This window comes from Rhineura floridana, chromosome 8 (genome assembly GCF_030035675.1).
Source record: "Rhineura floridana isolate rRhiFlo1 chromosome 8, rRhiFlo1.hap2, whole genome shotgun sequence".
Lineage (NCBI taxonomy): Eukaryota > Metazoa > Chordata > Lepidosauria > Squamata > Rhineuridae > Rhineura > Rhineura floridana.
This window is the reverse complement of record NC_084487.1, coordinates 89448501-89473397: the sequence shown is the minus strand read 5'-3', so window position 1 is coordinate 89473397 and position 24897 is coordinate 89448501. Positions and strand designations below refer to the sequence as shown.

The window sequence follows — 24897 nt, the reverse complement described above, 5'->3', positions numbered from 1 at the left end:
AGAGTATGAAGGGATGCCATTTAAATGCATTATTATTATTATCATTTAGATTTATTAGTTGCTTGTTACCCAAAATTCTCCTAGCATCTTAACATTGTTAAATAAAAAGTAAATATACCATACCATGAAAATGGAACAATAAATAAAACAACCACCAACCCCATACAGCTACAGAAAGCTTTGGCAGCACATTAATACAAATAACATCATTTCAGTCTATCAAATGCCTGGGGAAAAATATGAGTCTTTATATGGAGCTGAAAAGATGTCAATGAAGGCACCAGACAGACCTCACTGGGGAGTGCATTTGACAGTTGGGGAGCCACAACTGAAAATACCCTTGTGATGCCCTTCCCTGGCTCTCCCTGTCAGGTTCCTACCTGCTCGTGGCTACTGCCTGTCACTAGGCACCACCAGGGACTCCACCAGTCCGGACTGTCCTTTTTTATGGTTTCTCTCTCCGCTCTAGCACAGACCTCACCAGATTCCCCTGCTAGGCATCTCAGAAGGCACAGATAATTGTCAATGGGGGCTTAACGGATTCATGTGAAATACAAAAGGGTACAAGACAGGGATGTCCGTTATCTCCCCTTTTATTTATCTTGGTCTTAGAAGTGCTGCTTAGAGATATAAGGCAAGATAAAAGGATTTCGGGATTAAAGATAAAAAAAGAAGTATATAAACTGAGAGCATTTGCTGATGACTTGATGATTGTATTAGAAAATCCTTTGGAAGGAATTAATGTACTGATGGATAAATTAAAAGAATTTGGACCGTTAGCAGGATTTAAGATTAACAATAAAAGAACAAAGATGTTGGTGAAAAATTTATCTCTAAGGGAACAAAAAGAGTTAATGGACAAGACAGATTTCACAATAGAGAAAAAGTTGAAATATCTAGGTATTATTATGACAAATAAAAATTCAAAGTTGTTTCATAATAATTATGAAAAATTATGGACAGAGATTAAGAAAGATATGTCAAGATGGGATAAACTACAGTTGTCATTAATGGGTAGAATATCTGTGATAAAAATGAATGTATTACCGAGAATTATGTTTTTGTTTCAAACAATACCTGTAATATCCTCTGATTTACCTTTTAAACAATGGCAAAAAGATATTTCTAAATTTGTATGGCAGGGAAAAAAACCAAGAGTTAAATTTAAACTATTATTTATTTATTTTTTATTTATTGTTTCATTTATAGACCGCCCATAGCGAGTGGCTCTCTGAGCGGTGTACAAAAAAGTTAAAATACAAAATATCAACAATAAAATCAGACAACAAACAATAAACACAAGCAGCAACAAAAGAAAAAAGAAAGAAGAAAAATATAAAATTATAACATAAACGCTTAAAATGCCTGGGAGCATAGCCAGGTCTTAACATTACAATATTACAAGATTCCAAAGAAAGAGGAGGATTGGGACTACCAAATCTGAGACTTTATTTTGCTGCTTGTTGTTTGGTCTGGATAAAAGAATGGATTTTACTGAGGAACAAAAGACTATTGGATTTGGAGGGCCACAACCTGAAGTGGGGATGGCATGGATATCTATGGTATGATAAAGTAAAAGTTAATGTGGACTTTAATAATCATTTTATAAGACGTCCTTTGTTGAAAATATGGAATAGATATAAATCAAGGTTTTGTTCCAAAATACCATTATGTGTCTCAAGTCAAGAAGCGTTCTATAGAAGAGAAATGGCCGGAAAAGAGAAATGGTTAACTTATCAAGAACTATTAGAAAATGTGCATGGAGAATATATAATGAAACAGAGAGAACAACTAATAAAGGAAGGATATAGTTCTCAATGGTTTGCCTATTTACAATTGTTGGAAAGATATAAAATGGATAAGAAAATGTATGGTTTTGAAATAAGTAAATCTGATTTTGAAACATGTCTGTGTACAAATGATGAATGTATAATTGTGAAAATGTATAAACTTTTGTTAAAAATGGAAATGGAAGAAGAACAAGTAAAAGAGTGTATGGTAAAATGGGCAAAATTTTTTGGTTATAACATACAAATGGATCAATGGGAAAATATGTGGAAAAAAGGATTGAAATTTACATTATGTTACAATCTTAAAGAAAATTTTTATAAAATGATGTATCGTTGGTACATGACTCCAGAAAAGTTGTCAAAAATGTATAGCAATGTTCCTAATGTTTGTTGGAAATGTAAACACCAAGAAGGATCATTTTATCATATGTGGTGGTTGTGTAAACAGGCGAAATCATTTTGGGCACAGATAGGTAGGATGATGCAAAAAATTCTAAAGATAAATATTCAATTAAAGCCAGAATTTTTTTTATTGGGTTTTATGGATAAACAAATAGAAAAGAAATATGGAAGAATAATATTATATATGATTACGGCAGCAAGATTATTATATGCACAAAAGTGGAAAATGGAATCAACACCAACAACGGAAGAATGGTTATTGAAATTAATGGACTTAGTAGAGATGGATAAATTGACATGCTTACTTAGAGAAAAATCGATAGATACATTTCTTAAGGAATGGAAGCCTCTCTTAGACTTTTTGCTGAAAGATCAAAATGAAATGATGATAATGGGATTTGACAATTAATTAAGATAGCCTATGGAGAAAAGTGATCTTGTATGTATTAAGGGACAGGTTTGATATATATTATATACTTATAGCTGATTTGCGACAAATCGGAAGTCAAGATTTTTATTGTACTATTATGTTTTTGTTTTTGACTTTGTTTTGTTTTGTTTTTTGAAACGTTGAATAAAAATTATTATTTTTTTAAAAAAAGATTTTTAACAAAGCCTCTGCCACTACAGGGGCTTCTACGGATCTTAATGCTTCCGCGTCTGGGTACCTGGTGGCAAAATCCACCACCACCAATAGATATTTCTTGCCATGCCTTGTGGGTTTGGAAAAAGGGCCCACCAAATCTACTCCCACTCTATAAAAGGGTTGTCCAATTATAGGAAGGGGCTTTAAGGGTGCCTTAGTCTTTACTCCACTTTTCCCCACCTTTTGGCATATACCACAAGATAGACAATGTTGTTTTACATCTTTGGAGATATTTGGCCAATAATAGTGTGCAGCCAATCTCCTCTTGGTCTTTTTTATTCCCAGATGTCCTGCAATCTGGTTCTGTATTTGCTAGGTACTATCAATTGGTTCACTGGTTCACATTCATCCTTTCTCTCAGCAGGCATCCACAGTCTGTATAAAATCCCATTCTCACACACAATTTGATTCCTCAGCTTGTCAGTAAAGGGAATCTTTTGTGTCAGGGCTTGGTCCTTTATTTGCTTCAAACTTATATCCTTATTCAGTTCTTCCCTGAATTGCTCTGCCTCTTCCCCAGAGACCAGTTGATACAGTTTGTCTCTTTCAGCAGGCCTTCCAGGGGTTGCTATGGTGACCGTAGGCTCGAAAACAGGTTCCACCCTGTTTTCTTCAGCCTCTGTTAACATGGCTTCTGTCTCTCTGCCAAGTTGTTGTCTGGTTACCACATATATTTTTCCTTGTGCCCCCATTACATCTCTTCCCAGTATCACTGGTTCTTGTTGTTGGGCATTAATACCTACTTTATATTTTCCCTCTCGGCCTCTCCACTGCATTTTCACTAGGGCCATGGGTAAGTTTTCTGGTTGACCTCTCACTCCTTGGATAGTCACCGTTTCCTGAGGTAATATTTCCTCAGATTTTATTAAATCTGGCCTCAGTAATGTCTGAGCGGCACCAGTATCAAGCAATGCCCAATAATTTGCCCCTTGAACACACACTTCTTCTCTTAGACTCGAATCCAAGTCTTTTACTTCTGTCCAGTTTATCTGGCAGAACTGAACCTTTTTCGTTGTTAGATCTTTTGGTTCTGTTTTTACTGCCCTTGCCTGAGCAGGATTACTAATGGGGTTGGCAACCTCACATTGAAAATGTAGGTGCCCCGGTCTACCACATTTATAGCATAATTTCTCCTCCATTTTAGGGTACACTGATCCACTCTGGGGTGTCCTGTGCCCTTCAGATTTTATTGGAGGGCTCACTCGCTGTGGCACCACATCCTTTTTGCCGCCATTATATGGTCTGGGTTTAAACTCTCTTGATGTTTTCCCCACCCAGCCAGTTCTATTGGAGGCATAGTGATCCGCCATCTCTGCGGCCTCCTGCACCGATGTAGGGGAACGGTCTTTGACCAGGAGCCTTATTTCTGGTGGTAACTGATGGAATAATTGATCCAGTATCATGAGGCTTTTCACCTCTTCCACTGACTGAGCTTTGGCACTACTCATCCACTTTCCAAATATATCCATCAACTTTGCTCCCAGTTCCACAAAAGACCTCCCTGTCTGTATCTGGCAATTTCTGAAAAGCTTTCTAAAATAATCAGGCCCCAGTCTGAATCTTTTAAACACTGCTTCTTTGAATTCAGCATAGGTGACGGGCCTGTCTGAGGGGAAATATTGGTATACCTCAGCCAATTCCCCTTTAATCAGGTTTGATAAATACTGCATGTATTTATCTTCAGGTAGCCCCCACAACTGAGCTGCTTTTTCAAAGGTGCTGAGGTAAATTTGAGGATCTTGACCAGGCTCATAGACAGCAAAGTCCTTTGGAGTAATTTTTATTTTTGCTCCATCTCTGTCCTTTCTTGTTTCATCAGAATGAAACTTCTCTCTTTCAAATTTTAACTTTTCTACTTGTAATTCGGCATCCACTGCTCGTTGCTTCTCCCTCTCCTCAAACCCCATTCTCATTCTCTCAGTTTCCATCTTCAACTTCTCAGCTTCCAACTCTCGCTGCTTTTCTTTCTCATCAGCCTCCCTCCTCAATCTTTCAGTTTCCAACTCATGCTCCCATCTTAACTTCTCTCTCAAATACTCTATATAAGCGGGATTGCTTAAGTATCCTTCTGGGGTCTCTTCCCTGACAGGTTGTTTTTGCTGGACAGTTGTAAATCCTATTAGTGCTACCCTCAATTAATCTACACCTTTACCCTCGTGAGGTAAATTGGATGTTATGCACTTCTCCACCAGCTCCTCTGTTTTCATCTTTATGTATTCAGCCATGATGTTGGAGTTCACTCCCTCTTTGCCACACACTCTTTGCCAGTCACTCTCACAAGTAATCTTTATTTGTTATTTCTGTTTGCCACACCACTGTTAGGGATTCTCTAGTATTCGTATCTGGACTCTCTTGTCAACACCTGTGTTTGTATTCTCTGTTGTTCGTATCCCACCGCTACTGCCACCACATGAGATGCCCTTCCCTGGCTCTCCCTGTCAGGTTCCTACCTGCTCGTGGCTACTGCCTGTCACTAGGCACCACCAGGGACTCCACCAGTCCGGACTGTCCTTTTTTATGGTTTCTCTCTCCGCTCTAGCACAGACCTCACCAGATCCCCCTGCTAGGCAGCACCACCAGTCACGTCCTATAACCAGTATTCCCAGAGACTCTGCCTGAGTCTCTCTCAATCAGGTTACCTCTGTGACTGCGTGCTTAAGCTGTCCCAATCCCTTTGATCTATATAGAATGCATATAATTCTGGTTTGCTCTGGATACTTGTGGTGTTATATTCTTCCCTTCACCGCTGCCACCAATTGTTACAGTTTCCCTTCAGCCTTGGTAAGTACCTTGCCCTCCCCTCTGGTCTGTATATTCCCCAGCCAAGGATCAGGCCTCCGGTAAACCAAAATAGTGTTTATTAAATATTAGAAATAACAAGATTACTTTATAAAGGCACATAAGCATATGGTTTCATCTATTCCTGTGATACTTGTCTTAGTATTAATCCAAACTCCACACTTTCCTCACATCCACCAACTCTCCACACAATCTCCTCTCAAAACCCCCACCAAACACTTCTCAAACAACCCACCAACGTCCACCCAGATTCAACTGTCATTCTTCCTTTTATACGCTCAGCCATTCTAACACTCAGCCAATCATCCAGCGTTCTACTGCTCATTTACTCCCCCCTCCTGTTTCATTCCACTTACCACATATCTTCTATACAAACAGCACTTACCATATATACATTAATACAGGAACATCACAACCCTCTCCCTTGTCACTGCCCTCCAAGCCTCCCTCAGAGGAGGAGACCTGGAGACGAGCCTCAGACAAAGTTCTAAGGGACTGGGTAGGTTCATATTGGGAGAAGTGTTCCAGAAGATATTGGGATCTTGAGTATGCGTGTTATGACGCTGTATACACAAGCAGCCACAGAAATGCATAGGCGTTTTTTCACAGTGCACTTTTGTATATCATGGTTTGCAATTGTACACACCTTCGCACAAAGCAGCAGCTACTATCCATGTTGTCTGTACACATAGGTGACTGTGCTTTCAAACTCCCATTACCTTCAATTACTGTTTCTACAGATGAGCATGTGTTAAAATATAAAATGCACATTTTCATGTGTCCTGTCCTGGCAAACCATTTTGTTTTTTAGATACATATCCCGCTTCTTGCTCAAGCCGTTACCATTTGATGGGTCTGTGCAACAAAGGCATGTTTGAAAATGTGTGTGAAGATAACAAGGACCAAGGACTGGTCCTGGCCCTCAGCTTTATGCACAAACACTAGCTTGCTGCCATGTAATTCATGCAATGGCTCTGGCTGAACACTGCTGGGCAAATATTCTGAGTTAGCCTCAGTTCTCCCACCTGTAAAATAAGAATTAAAAATGACATTCTTAATAGAATTGTTAAGATGAGTAAGATGGAAATGTTCATTTATATTGTCAATTAAAGGGGGCATAGATAATGATAGGTCTTAATGGATTTTCTTGTTTCACAGTAATTTAACAATGACGTCATGGACATTTAAGTGACAAGAGGTTCTCTTTGGGAAAGGGTTGCCAACTTTTCAACTGGCCTCATGTGCTGCACCTTTAACAGCAGATGTGCAGATGTCTGCAGGTGATAATGCTTCAACTTGTGGATTTCTACAGATTAGGCTTTTGTTACTGGCATGCCAGGCTGTTTTTCTTCTTTCTAATGGCAATCCTATTTCAGAAGAACTTTGTGATATATGGTTTTTTGGGGATAGACCATTATGCCTTTCAGAAGTATGATGCTGCCCACCAGTTTCCTTGCACCCTTCTTCCCCAAGGGGTTCTGGTCAGCAGCATCCTTGGGTAGCTGCCATAGCCCCAGCACTCCATCAGAGCCCACTGCTGATGCCTGCCCACCCCTAATTTTTCTGTCTGGTCTAACTCTTTGAAAAGTGCCCAGTACCATTGCTTTGTACCATTATGGGAAATGTAAAAGGTGTTCAGATCTAGATGCCTTGCTCTGCTCGAAGCACTGTTTCCAATAAGCCCACCAGGACTGACTAACAAAGGAGGGGGCCCACCAGAGAACCCTGTGCCCACAGCCCCCTCATGTGGAAAGCTGACTGTGATTCTTGGCCCTCACATTATCATTGCATTGTAGATCATCTAGGCTTTTTTGCACAATAGTTTTACCAAGTTTTTAGAGTACCGGGTTTAACTGCTGCCTGCAATATGTTATAGTGTTTTTGTTTATATAGTTTTATTATTGTGATCTGGCCTGTGCTCCCTTTGAGGAAGAATGCTGTGTTACACAGGTGAAATAATAAATAAATATCAGCTGAAAGAGAAATGCAGTGCTGTATGTTAGAAGTAGCAATATGTCATCTTCAACAGTAGCGGGGAAAGCTCGACTACTTGGCTGCCGTTCTTTCCAGCAGAATAAGGGACAGTTTTTAGAAACATACCATGCAATAATATACTGGGAATTTCCTAAGCATTCCACATACAGAGCACACACACACACACACACACAAAAGCGGTAAGAAAGGTCTATACTAGTACTTTGAGTGGGAAGGTCACTACATAGCATCTAAAACCAACTGAGAGGGCAGGCTTCATGTCCCCATGTATAGCTGCCAATGTAAACATTGTGGGCTGCCATGTTAGTCTATTAGAAAGAATCCTGACATCCACAGCATGGTAAAATTCACTAGGACCAACCAAAAATACAGGGGCAGCACAAGTTTGCATGACCTGAGGCAGTTGCAGTGGATTTGCCATTGCTGCCACCGTCACAGCCTCCTATCTTCCTGCCGTCTCTTCCTGAGAACATAAGAGCCTGTTGGATCAGGCCAATGGCCCATCCAGCCCACCATCCTGTTCTCACAGTGGTCAAAGAGATGCTTCTGAGAAGGCCAAAAGCAGAAAAGGGCAAACAAGATGATGAAGGGGATGGAGCAACTCCCCTCTGAGGAAAGGTTGCAGCATTTGGGGCTTATTAGTTTAGAGAAAAAAGAGGCGACATGATAGAAGTGTATAAAATTATGCATTGCATGGAGAAAATGAATAGAGATTTTTTTCCCCTTCCTCTCTCATAACACTAGAACTCGTGGACATCCAATGAAGCTGAATGTTGGAAGATTCAGAACAGACAAAAGAAAGTACTTCTTCACACAGCGCATAGCTAAACTATGGAATTTGCTCCCACAAAAAGCAGTGATGACCACCAACCTGGATGGATTTACAAGAGGATTAGACAAATTCATGGAGGCCAAGGTGATCAATGGCTCCTAGCCATGATGGCTGTGTTCTGCCTCCATAGTCAGAGAAGTATGCTTCCAAATCCCACTTGCTGGAAGGGAGAGTGCTCTTTGCACCCAGGTCCCACTTGTAGGTTTCCCATGGACAACTGTGAAAACAGGATGCTGGACTAGATGGGTAATTCGCCTGATCCAGCAGGCTCTTCTTACGTTCTTATGATGCAATAACATTCTCCCCTCCTGCGGTTTCCAGCAACTGGCATTCAGAAGCACACTGCCTCCAACAATGGAGGAAGAACTTCTCCCGCTCCACCGCATGCTGGCGGCTCCCAATTTTCTTTTCTTTTTGCTGTGGTGGCAATGACAGTCAGCTCTCCCCTGCCCCCTGCCCCCTGCCCCCTGCCACACTCTGAGAAAAGGCCAACGAGGAGAAGGTCCTTCCTCTGAACACTGGGTGAGGCAGCTGGGAGATCACCTGTGCTGCTGCTTGGTTGCAGCAGCTAGTTTTGTTTAAACATAGACAAAAATTGAGAGTTACTTTAACTTTACATTTACCTAAATTTAAAGAAAATTGGCAAAGCAACAGGGCAAGCAGTCTCCCGGCCACTTCACCCAGAATGCATCACTCTGAGGAAGGCCCTTCTCTTCAGGGTGGAGAAGGTGATGGAAGAGAGCAGCACAAAGAAAAGAAAAAAAATGATGAGCTCCTGTGGGCCTGAGCCAGATGTGAGGCAAGTGAATGGTATGAACAACCTTTTGAGTTCTCCAGAAGTTTCATCAGACCAGATGCTAAGGAAAACAAGGGAGGAGGGGGAAATGAAAAATAGCCGTGTTCCATCGCTTTCACCGACGGTGTTGCTACTTTTGTACATCCATCGGGAGACTTGGGCAGGAGCTTTTGTGGATGCCGAGCAGAGCCACTGTCAGCCTTCGCACTGTATTTCAGGGACTGGTCTAATGCAAGTTCAGCTTCACAAATGGATCTGTAGCAAGGGCTTTCTCTCTCTCTCTCTGTTTTCACATGCAACTGAGGAGGAACTCTCCAGCTTACCTTGAACAGGATGCTGTGGAAGCTATTGTAATACTGGCACAGACACCTCCACAGGCCACAGCAGTTACAGGAGAGAAGGAAGATCGCTCAACCACAATGTTCCTCACATTGATAACTTAAAGACTGGATTACTCCAATGCACTCCATTGAAATCCAGTTGGTCCTAGTTCTCAGATGGGCTAGGACTAAGTCCATCCTGTCCTGTTTGAAGGGTTTTTTTTGGGGGGGGGAACCCTTAATCCACCCAGAAGTACACATTATAAAGATACATTTTAAAACATCTGATGTGGTGGCCCAAAGGTTGCACATTGCCTGCATTTCCTCCCCCCATACCACTCTTTAAACCTTCTGAAATTGTGTATCTATCTAGCCACCCACAGCCTGAGCAGCATGGAGCTTCTTGCCAGCATGTGCCTTGAACGAACACAGAGCAATTTCCCCTGGGAGTGACAGAGCACGATGAAGTCCTGTCATTCCCAGGGGAAATTGTATGGAAAAAACACATGACTGCCCTCAGTGTTTAAATCACTTGCTGTCAGTGATAGGGCAAGGCTTGATAGAACCACTGTATGGAGGCTTCAATGGATTAGCCTTCCCTTTACATAGTTGTTAAACCTGTGTTTGCAACTGGATATTTTAAGAAAATAACTATTCCGGCAAGAGTTTCTATTAAAATGGCTTTTATTGTGTAGACTGTAGCCTTGGTTGTCGAACATGCAGAATAAAAAAAAAAGTGTCAGTTATACCGCGTAAGCATACAATAGCTATGTAAATATCTTGGATCAGCAATTTATTTGTATTTGGGAGCTCTTTCTGGATACAAAGTTTATGCAATAGATTTCAAAGTGATTTTCCTTACATAATGACAAAATAGATCTTGTTTATATTATCACCAAAGGTGTGCTGCAGTACTGCAAATATATATATCTAATAGTACACTCTCACTTATGTACATAGTAAAAATGTAAAACTATAGCCAGACCAGTGTTTGTTTTAAATGCAAGGAGAAATATATATATATAGCTAGCTATAAGGTTTGTATTTTATGTGCCAAAAACAAGGAACACCCCCCCCCCATATCTTGATAGGCGTATTACAACAACACTGAAGGCACTGCTTAGTATTACTGAAAATTCAATGGAAATTGTGTCATTGGCTTCAGCAGTGACTTGCACCCTGAGTAAAGTGTATTTTCTGGGCAACTTCCAACTTTTCTCTGTCAATGCCAACTTGACATGATTTCTGTGGAAACCAAATACAACCTTCGGCCGAGCAAAATGCTTCTAGTTACAGACTTCAGGCGCTTTCATACAGCATCCTAGCAACCACGTTCAAGTTGGCTGATGAGAGCTGGAATCCAGCAATATCTGGAGGGCACCATGTTGGCTATCCCTGCTCTATAGTCTAGTCTACATAGCATCTGAATGATCAGTATAATTACAATGGCGTGAAAAAGTATTTGCCCCATCTGTTTTTCTGCGTTGTTGCATATTTTTGGCACTGAATGTTGTCAGAACTTGAACCAAAGCCCAATATTAGAGAAAAGGGAACCTGAGTGAACAAACACAAACTTTTGATACTAGTTCATTTATTTAAGAAAATTAAAAAACACCCAATGCCCGTGTGAAAAAGTAATTGCCCCCTTAGACTTAAAACCTGGTTACACCACCTTTAGCAGCAATGACTGCAACCAAACGCTTCCTGTAGTTCCTGATCAGTCTTTCACAGTGCTGTGGTGGAATTTTGGCCCACTCCTCCATGCAGAACTGCTTTAACTCAGTGACATTTGTGTGTTTTCGAGCATGAACTGTGCCTTTCAGTTCTTGCCACAACATTTCAATGGGGTTTAGGTCTGGACTTTGACTAGGCCATTCCAAAACTTTACATTTCTTGTTCCTCAACCATTCTGATGTAGACTGATGTGTGTTGGATCGTCTTGCTGCATGACCCAGCTGTGCATCATCTTCAGCTGATGCACAGATAGCCTGACATTCACCTGTAGAATTCTCTGAGACAAAGCAGAATTCATGGTTCCTTCAATGATGGCAAGTCATCCAGGTCTTGATGCAGCAAAGCATCCCCAAACCATGACTCTGCCACCACCATGCTTGACTGTTGGTATGAGGTTCTTCATGTGGAATGCAGTGTTTGGTTTTCACCAGACATAACGGGGCCCATGTTGCCCAAACAGTTCCATCGTTGACTCATCTTTCCATACAACATTGTTCCAGAACTCTTGAGGATCATCCTGGTGCTTTTTGGCAAACTCTAGATGAGCGTTCATGTTCTTTGTAGTGAGCAGTGGCTTCTGCCTTGCTACTCTGCCATGAATCCCATGTTTGCACAGTGTCTTTCTGATGGTGGAGTCATGAACGCTGACCTTGGCTGAGGCAAGAGAGGCGTACGGATCCCTGAATGTTGTTCTGGGGTCCTTTGTAACTTCCTGGATGATTTTATGCCTTGCTCTTGGAGGGATTTTGGCAGGACGGCCACTCCTGCTGTCCCAAATGTTCTCCATTTGGTCAATATGGCTCTGGTTCGGTGGAGCCTCAGAGCCTTAGAAATGGCTTTGTAACCCTTTCCAGACTGATATGCATCAACAATGATTTTCCGGAGGAGTTCTGGAATTTCTTTTGAACATGGCATGATGTGGCTTTGGAACCTGTGTGCTGGCAACTTCAATCTGAAAGTTAGTTAGATTTCTATTGGGCAGGGCAGAGCTGGCCCCAATCAGGCCTGATTTTTTACCAAGGTATTCAAACACCTGGCCCTAATAATCCCTTTCATTGGGTTGAGTTAATAGGAAGGCAATTGTTTTTTCACACAGGGGCATTGGGTGCTGCCTAACTTTCTTTAATAAATAAATAAAATAAATATCAAAATTGTGTGTTTGTTCACTCAGCTTCTCTTTTCTCTAATATTAGGTTTTGGTTCAAGATCTAGTAACATTCAGTGCCAAAAATATGCAACAATGCAGAAAATCAGATGGGGCAAATACTTTTTCACAGCACTGTAGCTGTAGCCTGGGCTGTCTTGACCTCAGTTGCCATGGCAATTTATGTATCACCCTGTGAAAATGACAGGAAATTACTTTTATAAATGAGATTGGTCTCCAGTAAGCCCTAGTAGCAAACGTTGCCTATAAGTTACAAACTGGATACTGCTGGTAGACTAACAGAGCAATCCAACTCATGAGAAGCTTGTGGAAGAGCCAGTGGAAAGGTCCACAGCATCCAACTGCCATTCGGGAGCCTCTGGGCTGGCTGAACACATGCTCCATTGGGAGCTGTGTACCGGGACCAGAAAGTAAAATCCGGTTCTCATGAATACCCCTACCGTAGAATAAGCATTCTCCATAAACTTGCATTGTAACTATTTTCTTAGACTGACCTTTCTCTCTGCATAACTTTGGCCTGCATCAGGACCCTTAAGAGAGCTCCAAATGGGAGCTGGATGTTGTGCAATTCCTCCCCTTGGTCCCTTCTCCAACATGGTCCTGGAACACCCCTTCTTCAGACTTTCCACCAGCTTCTTCCAGCACCCCTTCCACTGGGCTGGGCTTCCCTGGCAGGCCCCCAGCTGAGCTGGCAGAGTCTTGGCCCTACCGGGGCTGAGCTGGGGTGAGGGGCTTCTGCTGGCAGAGCCTGGCTGAGCCGGCACCCTGCCAGTTCAGCCGGGGCTCCACCATATCCAGCTGCCCTCAGCCCAGAATAAATATGAGCTGGACTGCGTGCCAAGGCTGTAAATCTGTGGAGGGAATAAGGCAACCTGCTTCAGATGACACAAATGACTTGAATAGGTGAAGGCAGAAACTGGTCTCTCCAGCAAGTCTTGGCCCAACTAGCAGTAGGAGCGGGGGCAAATTTGGGCTCCACTTCATGCAGCTGAATGTCTTGGACCAGCATTGGTCCAATGAACTTAATGGGGCATACATCTAAGTAAACATGTTTAGGATTGCACTGGTAAGTGTGCTTTAAAGAAAAAAAAAGCTGAAGCAGTCATGTTGTATAAAGAACTATGCAAAGTATTATCACTAATGTATCTGGAAACTACTACAGGTTTTGTGCTAAGGTTCCAGACAAACCCTTCATTGGGATTGACCCCCCAATAAAAGGAAGCTCAGGCCTTGAAATTCCTCAGTTTGGATACATGTTTATCCCAGCTAACTCTACCTCACAGCTATTTTTTTGAAAGAAGAAACAACAGATTCAGGAAAAACCAAAGAAAATATTCCCTCACCACAGTTACATGTACAGTGAGGGTAAAATCTCCAATCTGGTCACAGCATGTTGCAAAGGCTTTATTTCTGAATGTTTCAGTCACTGACAATTTCACACAAAATAATTCCATGAAGCCTTCCTGATTGATATGAATAGCTCAGCTTAGGAGGGGGAAAAAAGTGAACCGCAATGTAGTACTGCTAAAGCCACTCTTGTGGTAGATTAGTGTGAAAAGTATGCAAAGCGTGAATGTACCAGCAACGTGCTGACCTTGGCTGACAAGGGGATTTTAAAGCTGGCCCTTCACATAAACAAAACAAACCACGGGTACTATAGCATTCATTTAATATTAGATTTGGGACAAATTATCATCCAATACGGATAGCACCACTGGACATTTTTTGATGGAAGCACTTTTACATGTACACCGTAGTTACAGAAAATAAATCCCCAATATATTTCTGGATTGGATTTTGATGTTGTCTGCTGAAATCTGTCAGAGTTATACCTCGGTGATGAAACATATGTGGGGAGTTTCTGTGAGGCGCCATGCTCTTTCCCGAACATCTCCAGTGAAGGGGGCCTTGGGCAGAAGGGGCAGATCTCTGCAGGTGATCTAGTGCCACATGCAAAAGCCACCGATCAGGAGTTCATGATATTGGATTTGATGAATGATTCAATATGCAAAGGCACAGGTGGCTCCTTATGTACTCCTTCTGGTGACATACCAGATCTACCAGAAATCTTTCAGGAGAGACCACAAAACAAAATGAAGCAACAGCTGTAGCTTTTTGTGGGCAAGTTGCCCGAGCTGATGATACTCTCCTTCTAAAGGCATTTGGTTTCTCTTCTCTCTTCTTTTGACCATATATATATTAATTATTTACTTAGATTTATCTGCGTGTAGTATTTAGATATGGCCCACTACAGTAAGGCACTACAGTTGGCTGACAATATATCTGAAAAGAAGAACCATTTCATTTAAAATCTGCCAACTTGTCACATTCATTATGCTGCAATAGCTTTAGACCCTTTGTGTGTGTGTGTGTGTGCTCACAGTAAAATGAAGTGCAGCTTTATAGCGCTGGAAAGCAATGCTTCAGTTCTTTTTTATATCGTCGTGAATTTAACTTGCAACAAATGAACAGAAAGGGTCAGCAGAACGAGAGTCGGTTCATCAAAGGGTCAGCAGAACAATTGGTAGCTAGGAACGGGAGAACACGAATCAAAACTTGGCTTTTTAAAAAAATTGCAGATCAGCTTCCCTCCTGAAAAGAGGGAATATTAATCCAGGAGAGATTAAGCAGTAAGGAAATCTGGGCAATGATTCTTTGCTGCATTCAGGTTGGTTGCTTCATTAGCTGATGCTGTTGTGTGCCGGTCACTCTATTCACTGTTGACAGCCTCGGGACTGGCGCTAAAAATGGGGATGGGGAGAAGACCCTTTCTTCAGGCTCCTCAAAACGTCAATTACACTTCTTTCCGTACTGTTGCTCTGATGGAGCTGAATATTTTGCCAATAGCCTCGTAGAGCGGATCACAAAAAGTGTGAATGCAGATTGAATAAACTCTGCCAATGCACTGGATCTCAATCAAGTAGCTCCTGATGCAAGGCACCACTGCCCAAATGTGGAGGAAGGACAGAATGGCAAAGTAAATGCCCCAGATGAGAGCCATGGGAATGCCAAAGATTGCAGACAGTAAGCGATAAAACCAGTATTTTGTCACTGTGAAAGTGGTAAAGCTGGCCTTCCAGATCCCATCGAAACTGTGGGTTCCCTCGGGTTCGGCAATCACATCTTCAAAATCAATCTGCAGACAAAAGGTGACATAAGGTCAGAAAGAAATCCAAAACCAGCAATCAAGCATACACATTTTCATGCCATCAAACCTGGAAAAAACAAACAAACCCCATACAGCACTTATTTCACTTTATTTATTTATTACATTTATACCCAGCCTGTCTTTCCATGATAGAAACCCACGCAGTCTCCCATCCAGGCACTGATCAGACCTGGCCCTGCTTAGCTTCAGCAGGGAGTTACCTTCAGACCATAGCCTGGGACTTGGGTACTTTGAAGTGTGAGAGGTAACAGCCACACAACTTGATATCCAGAGTAACCTACATCAATGCAATGCTTGTGTTTGAAAACAGAAGGAGGAGATGGAGTTGCGGTAATAGCAGTAGAAAAGAATTGGGAGGTCCACAGTAGCATCTGTGGGGCTTGCTGTCTTGTCTTGCATATTTAAGCGGGGGGAGGGGATGCAGAAAGCTCACCTGCTTTTTCAGCTGCTGCACTCCGAGTCACAAATAAACCATAATTCAAGCAATTTCTGCTGTTTGTACCAAGTGCTGCATTTTATAATTCTGTACCAAACAACCATTTTGACAGTGGCGGTTGCTCCACTGGGGCAAATGGGGCACTGCCCCCCCACTTCAGTCTTGATTGCTCTAAGCCTATTTGCTTTCTTACAACTAGTCCTGAGGGTGGCCCTGCCTGTCTGATTCTTCCTCCCGAGTCTCAGTTTTGCCATTGTAGAACTCAGCAGGGAAGAAGGTGGGGGCAAAACTAGAACGAGTTGACTTTGCCTGCCCTTGCCTCTGGCTCTGCCTACTGCTGGCCTCCTTGCCTTCCGCCCTACCAGTCCCAATGGGCACCAGCCGCCACTGTACTGTGACTACGCTTTCTATTTTATTTTTAAAGAACACGTGTCATGGTTTTATGGCCAGCCTCTGCAGAAGAGAGTGTTTTCACTGTTTTTTCAGCTGGATGGCTACATTCCCTCATGGGCAACTTTCCAGGGGGCACATGCCCATGGTGAGTGGGACCAGAAACACAAGGCAGGCAGAGCAACTGATGTAGCTCTTACCATTGTATAGTAGGCTACATCCCCCTCCCCCCGCAAAAGTCAGAGGTTTCTACACACTCATCTCCCCCACCCTCCATTCAGGCAAGCAAGAGACATTATCACAATTCAAGGTCACATTCCAGCCAGGAAAAAGCACTCAAGGAGAGCACAGAGGAAGGCCAGTGAGGGATGTGGCCTGGGTCAGATACAGAAGCCTTGACAGCCACCTTTGGCCCTTGGACCTGAGATTCCTCACCCCTTCTGTATTGGATTTAATCTAAATAACTAGCGGCGTGTCATGTAAATATAAGTGTTCAGAGTATATGTACATCTGGTGGGTAATTTCTATTACCATAGAAGTTCTAGCATGTTGTCCCATGAAATGCCTTATGTTCCGGCTTTTTCAATCTGAGGGAGACAGCTTGCTTGCAAGTTACATGTTGTTTGGCCACTAAGAAGAACTACCCATCCTTTGTTTTTTGGGGGGGTGGGGGCTGAGTCCTTTTTTCAAAGGAAGTACATATTTCATAGTTTTATGGTGAAATGCCAAAATATTCAAGACGTTTGTCATAACATTTCTTTCTATAAGAAAATTCACAGAAACATGTTAAGACAAAATAGCTCATCCACACGTCACACTAGGTTGTATTTGATATAATCCACAACACAGGATATTTCATGCAGCCAAAATAACCAAATAATGGAAGCATGTCAGGAAAAAGAAAACATGAGGGCTCGGATCCAATGAACTCTCCGTAGACCCAGAAAGGACGCTGAAGCTTTTCTGCTCCCTTTCTGTTCAAGCCCCTCACCTTCCCCTGCCCAGCAAAAATTAGTATTCTCGAGAGAACCCTCTAGAAAGTGTGCAGTGTCCCAGGAACCTGCAGTTTGGGGGTCCAATTTGTGGGAACTGATGAGTCTTCCCAGTGTGTCCCATTTATATGCAGGGCACTTTGCAGCCAGGTCAACAGTTCCTGCCATCGACATACGGTATACTGAAATTATGCTATACTATTTTTTTTTAAAAAAAGACTGGATTTTGGCATCATACAGTCTATGCTATACAACCACAAGCTGGAAATGCCATACATGCACTAGGGTATTCGGTCTGCATGGTTCTCACCCACCCCCATACAATGAACTGTTCCTCTGACAAGACATACAATGTAATATGCAATGTGAGATATTATGAGTGAGTGCACGGTAGAGGGCTTACATACAGACCCACAGACCCATCACATATACAGGATTCTTCTGCCATGCTATTATGGGAACCATCCCTCAGAGGTGCAGAATCAGGAATCCATGGTACACTGACCGTGGGTATATATTCCACAAAGTTTGGAAAATTAAAGTTTTTTTCATCGTGTTGGTAACAAAAAAATATGTTTTGAAATTTTTCACTACTTGCAGTTTAACTTAAGTTGCACATGTGATTATGTGTCCACGTTCAAAGATGTATGCTGGTCACACCACAAGACCTCTTGTTGAGGATAACAGAGCATAAGTCAAAGATTAGTATGAGAAATCTCAAAGTCTCATTAATCATGAATTTTCTGGAATGACATCACAGATCTCATTTTAAAGAAAAGTGCTTTAGAAAGAACTCATCCTATTCCATACAAAAGACTATCCTTAGATTTGTTACTTTACCCAAGTATTTACCCCAGTGTTTGGAAACGTAACTGAAATATCATGCCCCGTGCTGGTTTATATGATAAAATGGATTTATCTGTATTTCTGTAAGCATTTTTGTCATATCTTCCTGAGTGTTAAAAGAATAATGGATGTAAAGATATGGGTTTTTTTTAAAAAAAAATAGTGGCAGTAACCGTGGGTTCTCATGACTATTTCCCTCATACCAGATGATTCTTCATGATCATTTCATGGCAGTGGTGGGCGGGGCCTGAGCCAAAAGTAGGTGCAGCTAGAGGGAAAAAATGGGTGAAGTGACAGAAGCATTCTTACCTTTGTACAGCAGGCTACATTCCAACCATACCCAAATTTCTAAACACACATCTTTGTTTTCCATCTAGGCACATAAGAGGTATTATAGGTTCAAGGATAAAATCCAACCAATGCACTCAAGGAGGGCATGGAGCAGAGCTGGTGAGGGGTGTGGACTAAGGACAGGATGTGTGATCTGAGGAAGGGGGATAATCCTGAGGGCCATATTGATTGGCCTGGAGGGCCACATGTGGTCCCTGGGCCTGAACTTCCCCATCCATAGTCTACTTCCATCCAAGTTCAATATGATCAGTGATAAAGAACATAGAAATTACTAGCGGGGATCTGCCCCCTGCTTGATTTGTTCACCAACCCTCCTCCCCAAACACACACACACCAGGCAGCCCCAAACACATGCATGCACACACAGACTCTGAAACACATTCGCAAATGCCTCCTAGACACCCCATTCCCCTCGCCAACCCCCCTCGCCAACCCCCTCACAATTCCCCCCAGTGCCTCTAGGCATGCACTAGCCGCATTGGGTCTGCTAATGCTTCTCACCTGTTCCTGCGCTGTGCTGCTGCCCCTGTTGCTACTCACATTGCCGCTTCCCCCTCAAGAAACGGTACCGTGCAGCACAGCCACCTAGGCCACCTCCCCACCTAGGACATTTACCTGCATCCCACCCAGACTGCTGCTGCTGCCAGTTGACCCACTGGCCGCTTGCCTGCTTCTTCCATGCCAGCCCACTTGCCTCACTCACCCTAAACCTAGCCACCCTGCGCACTCATCCACCCCCCTGCCAGCCATCCTTGCTTCCCTCATGCTCTCACCTCTTTTGCTGCCCTTCTGCCGTGCCCTGCCTCCATGTGTCACTGCATGATGGCTTAGGAAGATATTATATTAGAAATTATATTTTGGAGACTTTTAAACTTTTAACATGGAGAACATATTGCTCAGCTCAAAAGAATAATCCTAAATCCTTGATAAACCTCAAAAGGAAAATATATTTCAATGACTAATTTCCACTGGCAGTTTACTAGTGCCAAATAGTTTATACTTATAGACTGATGTATATATGCATTGATGAATACTTTCATGACACTCACGGGCTCATAAAACACATTGATTAACTGAAAAGGTACAAGTGAACACAGAATCCACATGGGTTACTTTACAAGTAAAAGTAGTCATTTCTTGATGTGCTTGACATGACTTAGCTTTAAATGGACAACCAGAAAATGTTGAATCGCCTCAAAATGCTGTTTAGGGTACTGGCATAAAAAAATAACACCACCACACTATCCACAAGGGCAGGAGGGAATCAAACAAACCACCTGAGCCTCATCTACACTATACACTGAAAGCAGTATAATACCATTTTAAACAGTCATGGCTTCCCCAAAAACATCTTGGGAACTGTAGTATGTTAAGAGTGCTGAGAGTTGTTAAAAGACCCTTATTTCCCTCAGAGTTACAATTTCCAAAGTGGTTTAACAATCAATCCCTTTCCCCAAGAAACTCTCAACTCTGAACAAACCAGTTGAGGTAATGGAAAACATTCATGCATTAGTGGATTTAGATAGTGTTAGCCAAATGCAGCAAAACATAGAACTAAAATATACCCATATTTATCCTCCACCACAAAATATTTGCCCAAAATAAAAGGGCCCTATTTTCTTAGGAGAATGTCAAGAGGAAGGGCATTCCAGAGCTGGGAATTGCTTGCCAACAATGCATCACTGCATGCCATTAGTATTTGAACTTGTTTGTGCAAATTCAGTGAGAACTGTCCAAAGCTCAGTTTAATCATACATGCATGAGTTGTGTGTACTTACATGAGGGAGCCAACGCCAAATGTAAGCTGTAACCATACATTTAAAAGATATTATTTTCCCCAAAGAATCCTGGGAACTGTAGCTTGTTAAGGATGCTGGCAGCTATAGCTGTGAGGGGTATTCTACAGTTCCCAGGATTTTGTGGGGGGAAATAATGCACTTTAAATGTATGGTGTGTATGCAGGTGCAGTTTCCTGCTGCAGATGCATGTGATGAGTATACCACATGATGAAAATATGCTGTACAAATATGCTACTAACATTCATATGGCCCAATTAAACTAGAGTACAGTGTACAAAATGTACAATGTACAGTTGGATGAGGATCTTTGCATGATTTCTTCCCCAATCCACCAGTCAGTGGTCTGCATAGCTAGACCCAGCCAAAAACTAGGCATACATCTCTTGATTTTGGCATTGTTTTCAATATAGGTTTTGTCAACAAACATATAAAAAGCCCTGAACAACTCTGGACCACGTTACCTGAAAGGCCATCTTCTCCTCCACTGCCCAGTACAGGCATAAAGTTCAACAAACAGAACCCAGTTAGTTTTGCCATGGCTTGATGATTATAGGCTTGTGGTAACATAGAGGTGGGCTTTTTCACTGGTGGTACCAATGTTGTTGAATGCTCTTCCTCCTGTAATATGGAAGACCCCATCAGTGCTGGCCTTCTGCTAGCTCTTCAAGACACTCCTGGTTAGACAAGCATTTCCCTGATTTCCTGACTTGAATCTCACGCTTTGATTGTTGTTTTAACTGTTTTCAACTGTTATGCTGCTTTAATGGACGGCTTTATTGAATATTTTAATGATGAATGTTTTAATGCAGTTGTTTTAACTATGCATTTTAATTACACTACATTTATAATTGGTTTTATTGTTATTTTGCTATTTTTTGTGAATCTTTATATGAAAGGTGGTAAATACATTCTATTATTATTGAGAAAAAAACAGATCTTCATTAAATCTCCTCCAAATATCTCCTGTATCTAGACACCATAATATTTAATCAACCTGTTTAAAAAGTCCATTAACTGATTGAAAAACCAAAAGCTTTAAACTTGCACTCTAAAAACTCCATTTACTACATCATTAATAGTCAGAAAGACACCATAAACTTGGGTGATCTTAGCAATGGGCACTCTTGAAGGTGTGAAATATACATGTACAATCAAAAGGTACTTGAAAAATGTAATTATTGCTGATATGTAGCAGCAACAAATCTAGCAAATGGAGGCATCATGGTGCTGTTAGGCAGCTTCTCAAGTATAATGTCTATGTGAGAAAGGAGGGTGGGGAGAGCTAGTGCCAGTAGCAAGCTTTCAGTTTGTACACTGCATCTGCTGCTTTTGCGTACAATAAATTTAGTTACTATGATGACATATTCTAAGGGTTGAGGACCTATGAAAGGCTACTGTGGGTTAAGAATCATTCTATGCCCTTGTGCTGACCTTAATAAATGTTGATCATCATATCTAGGCGCTGGGATGAGGTCCTGCAAAAAGCCTCATCTAATGTCAGCTGAAGGCCCTTAGGTATGTTTTCAAAGCATTTTATGCTATCATCATGACATCATAACTCATCTGGAGGTGCAAGGCCAAGACAGTTAGTCAAGCCCTCCCCTCACCCCCATATTGTGCATCATGATGTCATTACATGATGGTCATTCTAATGAAAGCCTGATGAACCTGCCATCAAATCTCTAATGCACATGGTGGGTCATTGCCTTTGGGGGACTATGAGTCATTTAAAATATATGATATGGCCTGCCTTCAAGTCAATCCCGACTTATGGCGACCCTATGAATAGGGCTTTCATGGTAAGTGGTATTCAGAGAGGGTTTACCATTGCCTTCCTCTGAGGCTGAGAGGCAGTGACTGGCCCAAGGTCACCCAGTGAGCTTCATGGCTGTGTGGGGATTCGAGTAAGTGCTGGTAAACTGCAGACAATGATCCAATACAGTTCTTTGCATCATCTAAACACAAGACAGAAAAGGGCATTGCAATCTAAACAGCTGGATTGGACAAAGACCAGGAGTGTAGTACAAAGGAGTATTAGTGTCTTGTACTCCTAGGTACAGAAAGATTAAATACATCATAGCCACACTATGGCGGAGGGAGAGCACTATGATACCACTTTCATAGTCATGGCTTCCCCTAAAGACTCCTGGGAATTATAGTTTGTAAAGGGTGCTGAGAGTTGATAGAAGACCCCTATTCCCCTCACAGAGCTACAATTCCCAGAGTTCCCTGGGAAGAGGGATTGATTGTGAAATCAGTCTGGGAACTTTAACTCTGTGAGAAGAATAAGGTTTTCCTAACTACTCTCAATAACTGTAACAAACTACAGTTCCCAGGAATCTTTGGGTGAAGCAATGACGGTTTAAGTGGTATCATAGTGCTTTAAGTATAGTGCAGATGTGGTCCATGTTCTTTTATATACAGTAAAAACATGCCTGCAGCTTATCACCACTTACCAAGTGGCTCAGAATCCCCCATAGATCTTGAGGGGAAACTCACAACTGCATTTGGTTCATGTCTAGAAGATTTGTTAGAGGGAGGCCTGGGAAGAGGAACCCTGGTCTTTTGTGCTCCATCAAGATCTCCTGCCTCTTGCCTTCCCCTTTTAAAAAACTTTTGTTTGTTTACTTTGCTTCCAGGGTGACTGGGCACATGGCAGAGCGCAGAGCTGGTGAGACCCCAATCACCTATTTTAGTTTACCAAGAGGCATCGATACATAAATCAGTGTATGCAAATTTTATGTATATTTGTGCCATGGGCCTGTGCTCAAAGTTCTTTACATACTTAGTAATGCCTATGCTTTATGTCACTAGGACATTACACTGAAAGAATCATGCACCAAAAAATTAAGCAAATTCTGTTAGGACCATCTTGCAACTGTATTCCTGCTTGATCACTTTGTTTTCTAGAAAACTTATTGTTTATTTATTATATTTTTTATCCCTGCCTCCCAGGACCTCAGGATAATTCTTCCCCTCCCTTTTATCCACAACAACCCTGTGAAGCGGGCTAGGTTGAGAAATAGTGACTCTCAGGGACTTGAGATTTATGGCTGAGTGGGGACATGAGCCAGGCCCTCTCCAATCCTAGTCTGATACTCTAATTACCATCCCACAGAAATGGGATTTGTTTTTGCTTACTAATTTTTGGGTGAGAGCCAGTGTGGTGTAGTGGTTAAGGTGCTGGACTATGACCTGGGAGACCAGGGTTCGAATCCCCACACAGCCATGAAGCTCACTGGGTAACCTTGGGCCAGTCACTGCCTCTCAGACTCAGAGGAAGGCAATGGTAAACCCTCTCTGAATACCGCTTACCATGAAAACCCTATTCATAGGGTCACCATAAGTTGGAATCGACTTGAAGGCAGTACATTTACATTTTTTAATTTTTGGGTTCCGACAGATTTACCAGAAATCTATTAAAAACTTATTCAAGTTGTGTACAGGTCATGCACAGAGATAAGCAGACACTTTCTTCTTAATAGTACATGTGTACAAGAGAATCTGTTGATTCTACAGCCTCCAGGACATGTCATGAAGTGATCATGACTCATTTGAAATGCTCTATTACATGTGCTTGTTCATAAGTCAGTTTCATTCCTAGTCTCCATTAACCTGTGGGGGTTTTTTTTTGTGCTTTTAAAAAAGTCCATACAAAAATTCCTATTTAAATTCATTACTTTTCGATGCATTTTAAAACCAAGAGCTGTATCACAAAATTTAGAGAAGTGTGAAATCTGAAGAATATGTTTCCATCCATGTGTTAGCTTGGAGAGTGTGAATTATGCCAGCTCGCTTGAAAATGTGGAAAAAATGAAATTCTTCTCCATTTCTGAATTGATCAAGGCCAATAAATTCTGTAAAAAACAACCAACCAACCTTGGTTGGGGTCAAGGATTTTAAACAGTATCAGCATCTCTTCTTCATCTGCAGCCCGTTTCCTGATTTTAGCGCCACTTTGTTTCCTGCCATTGAATTTGGTTGTCACTTCCGTAATAGCTTTTGTTTGTGTTTGCTATAAGAAATATTAAAGCTAGCTTTTCATTTGGATCTGCTTCTTAAATGATTGTTGTTGTTGTTGTTTTTAAAAATGAGTAAATATGCAGCATAATCCTAAACTTGGCCTTCCAATCTTAATAGGATTTGCTCCTATATAAACGTGTTTAGGATGCAGCCTAAATAAAAGCCTCTGAAACTTGGAAAAGAGATTTATTTATCAGCAAGCTGTGGAAGTTTATGAAAAGGCTGCCTTTTTGTAGAAGGCCTGCTTGAAGGAGAGGCCCATTTAGTGCAAAGTCAAATGGAAAGTTATAATGAAGAGAAAAATATTTTGATTAAGTCATTTTTGCATAAGATACTGGAAAGTCTTGAACAAGTACACTCAGTAGCTCCCTGCTGACTTTGGTTGTAGTTCTCACGGTGTAGGGATTTAGGT

The 24897-nt window shown here is 41.8% G+C and overlaps 1 protein-coding gene across 3 annotated transcripts in view; it reads right to left on the bottom strand.

Annotated features, from left to right (window-relative positions):
• Window positions 1–10246: 10246 nt before the first annotated feature.
• Window positions 10247–24897, bottom strand: part of CAV1 (caveolin 1) — a 41507-nt gene continuing 26856 nt past the window's right edge. For 2 of the 3 annotated variants that reach the window (XM_061640051.1, XM_061640052.1), the window contains exon 3: window positions 10247–15615. In XM_061640051.1, coding sequence (XP_061496035.1) covers window positions 15274–15615 — 342 coding nt within the window. In that variant the 3' untranslated portion in view covers window positions 10247–15273. Of the gene's footprint in view, window positions 15616–20923; window positions 21081–24897 lie in introns of all 3 variants that reach the window. The other variant, XM_061640053.1, reaches the window with a different exon arrangement.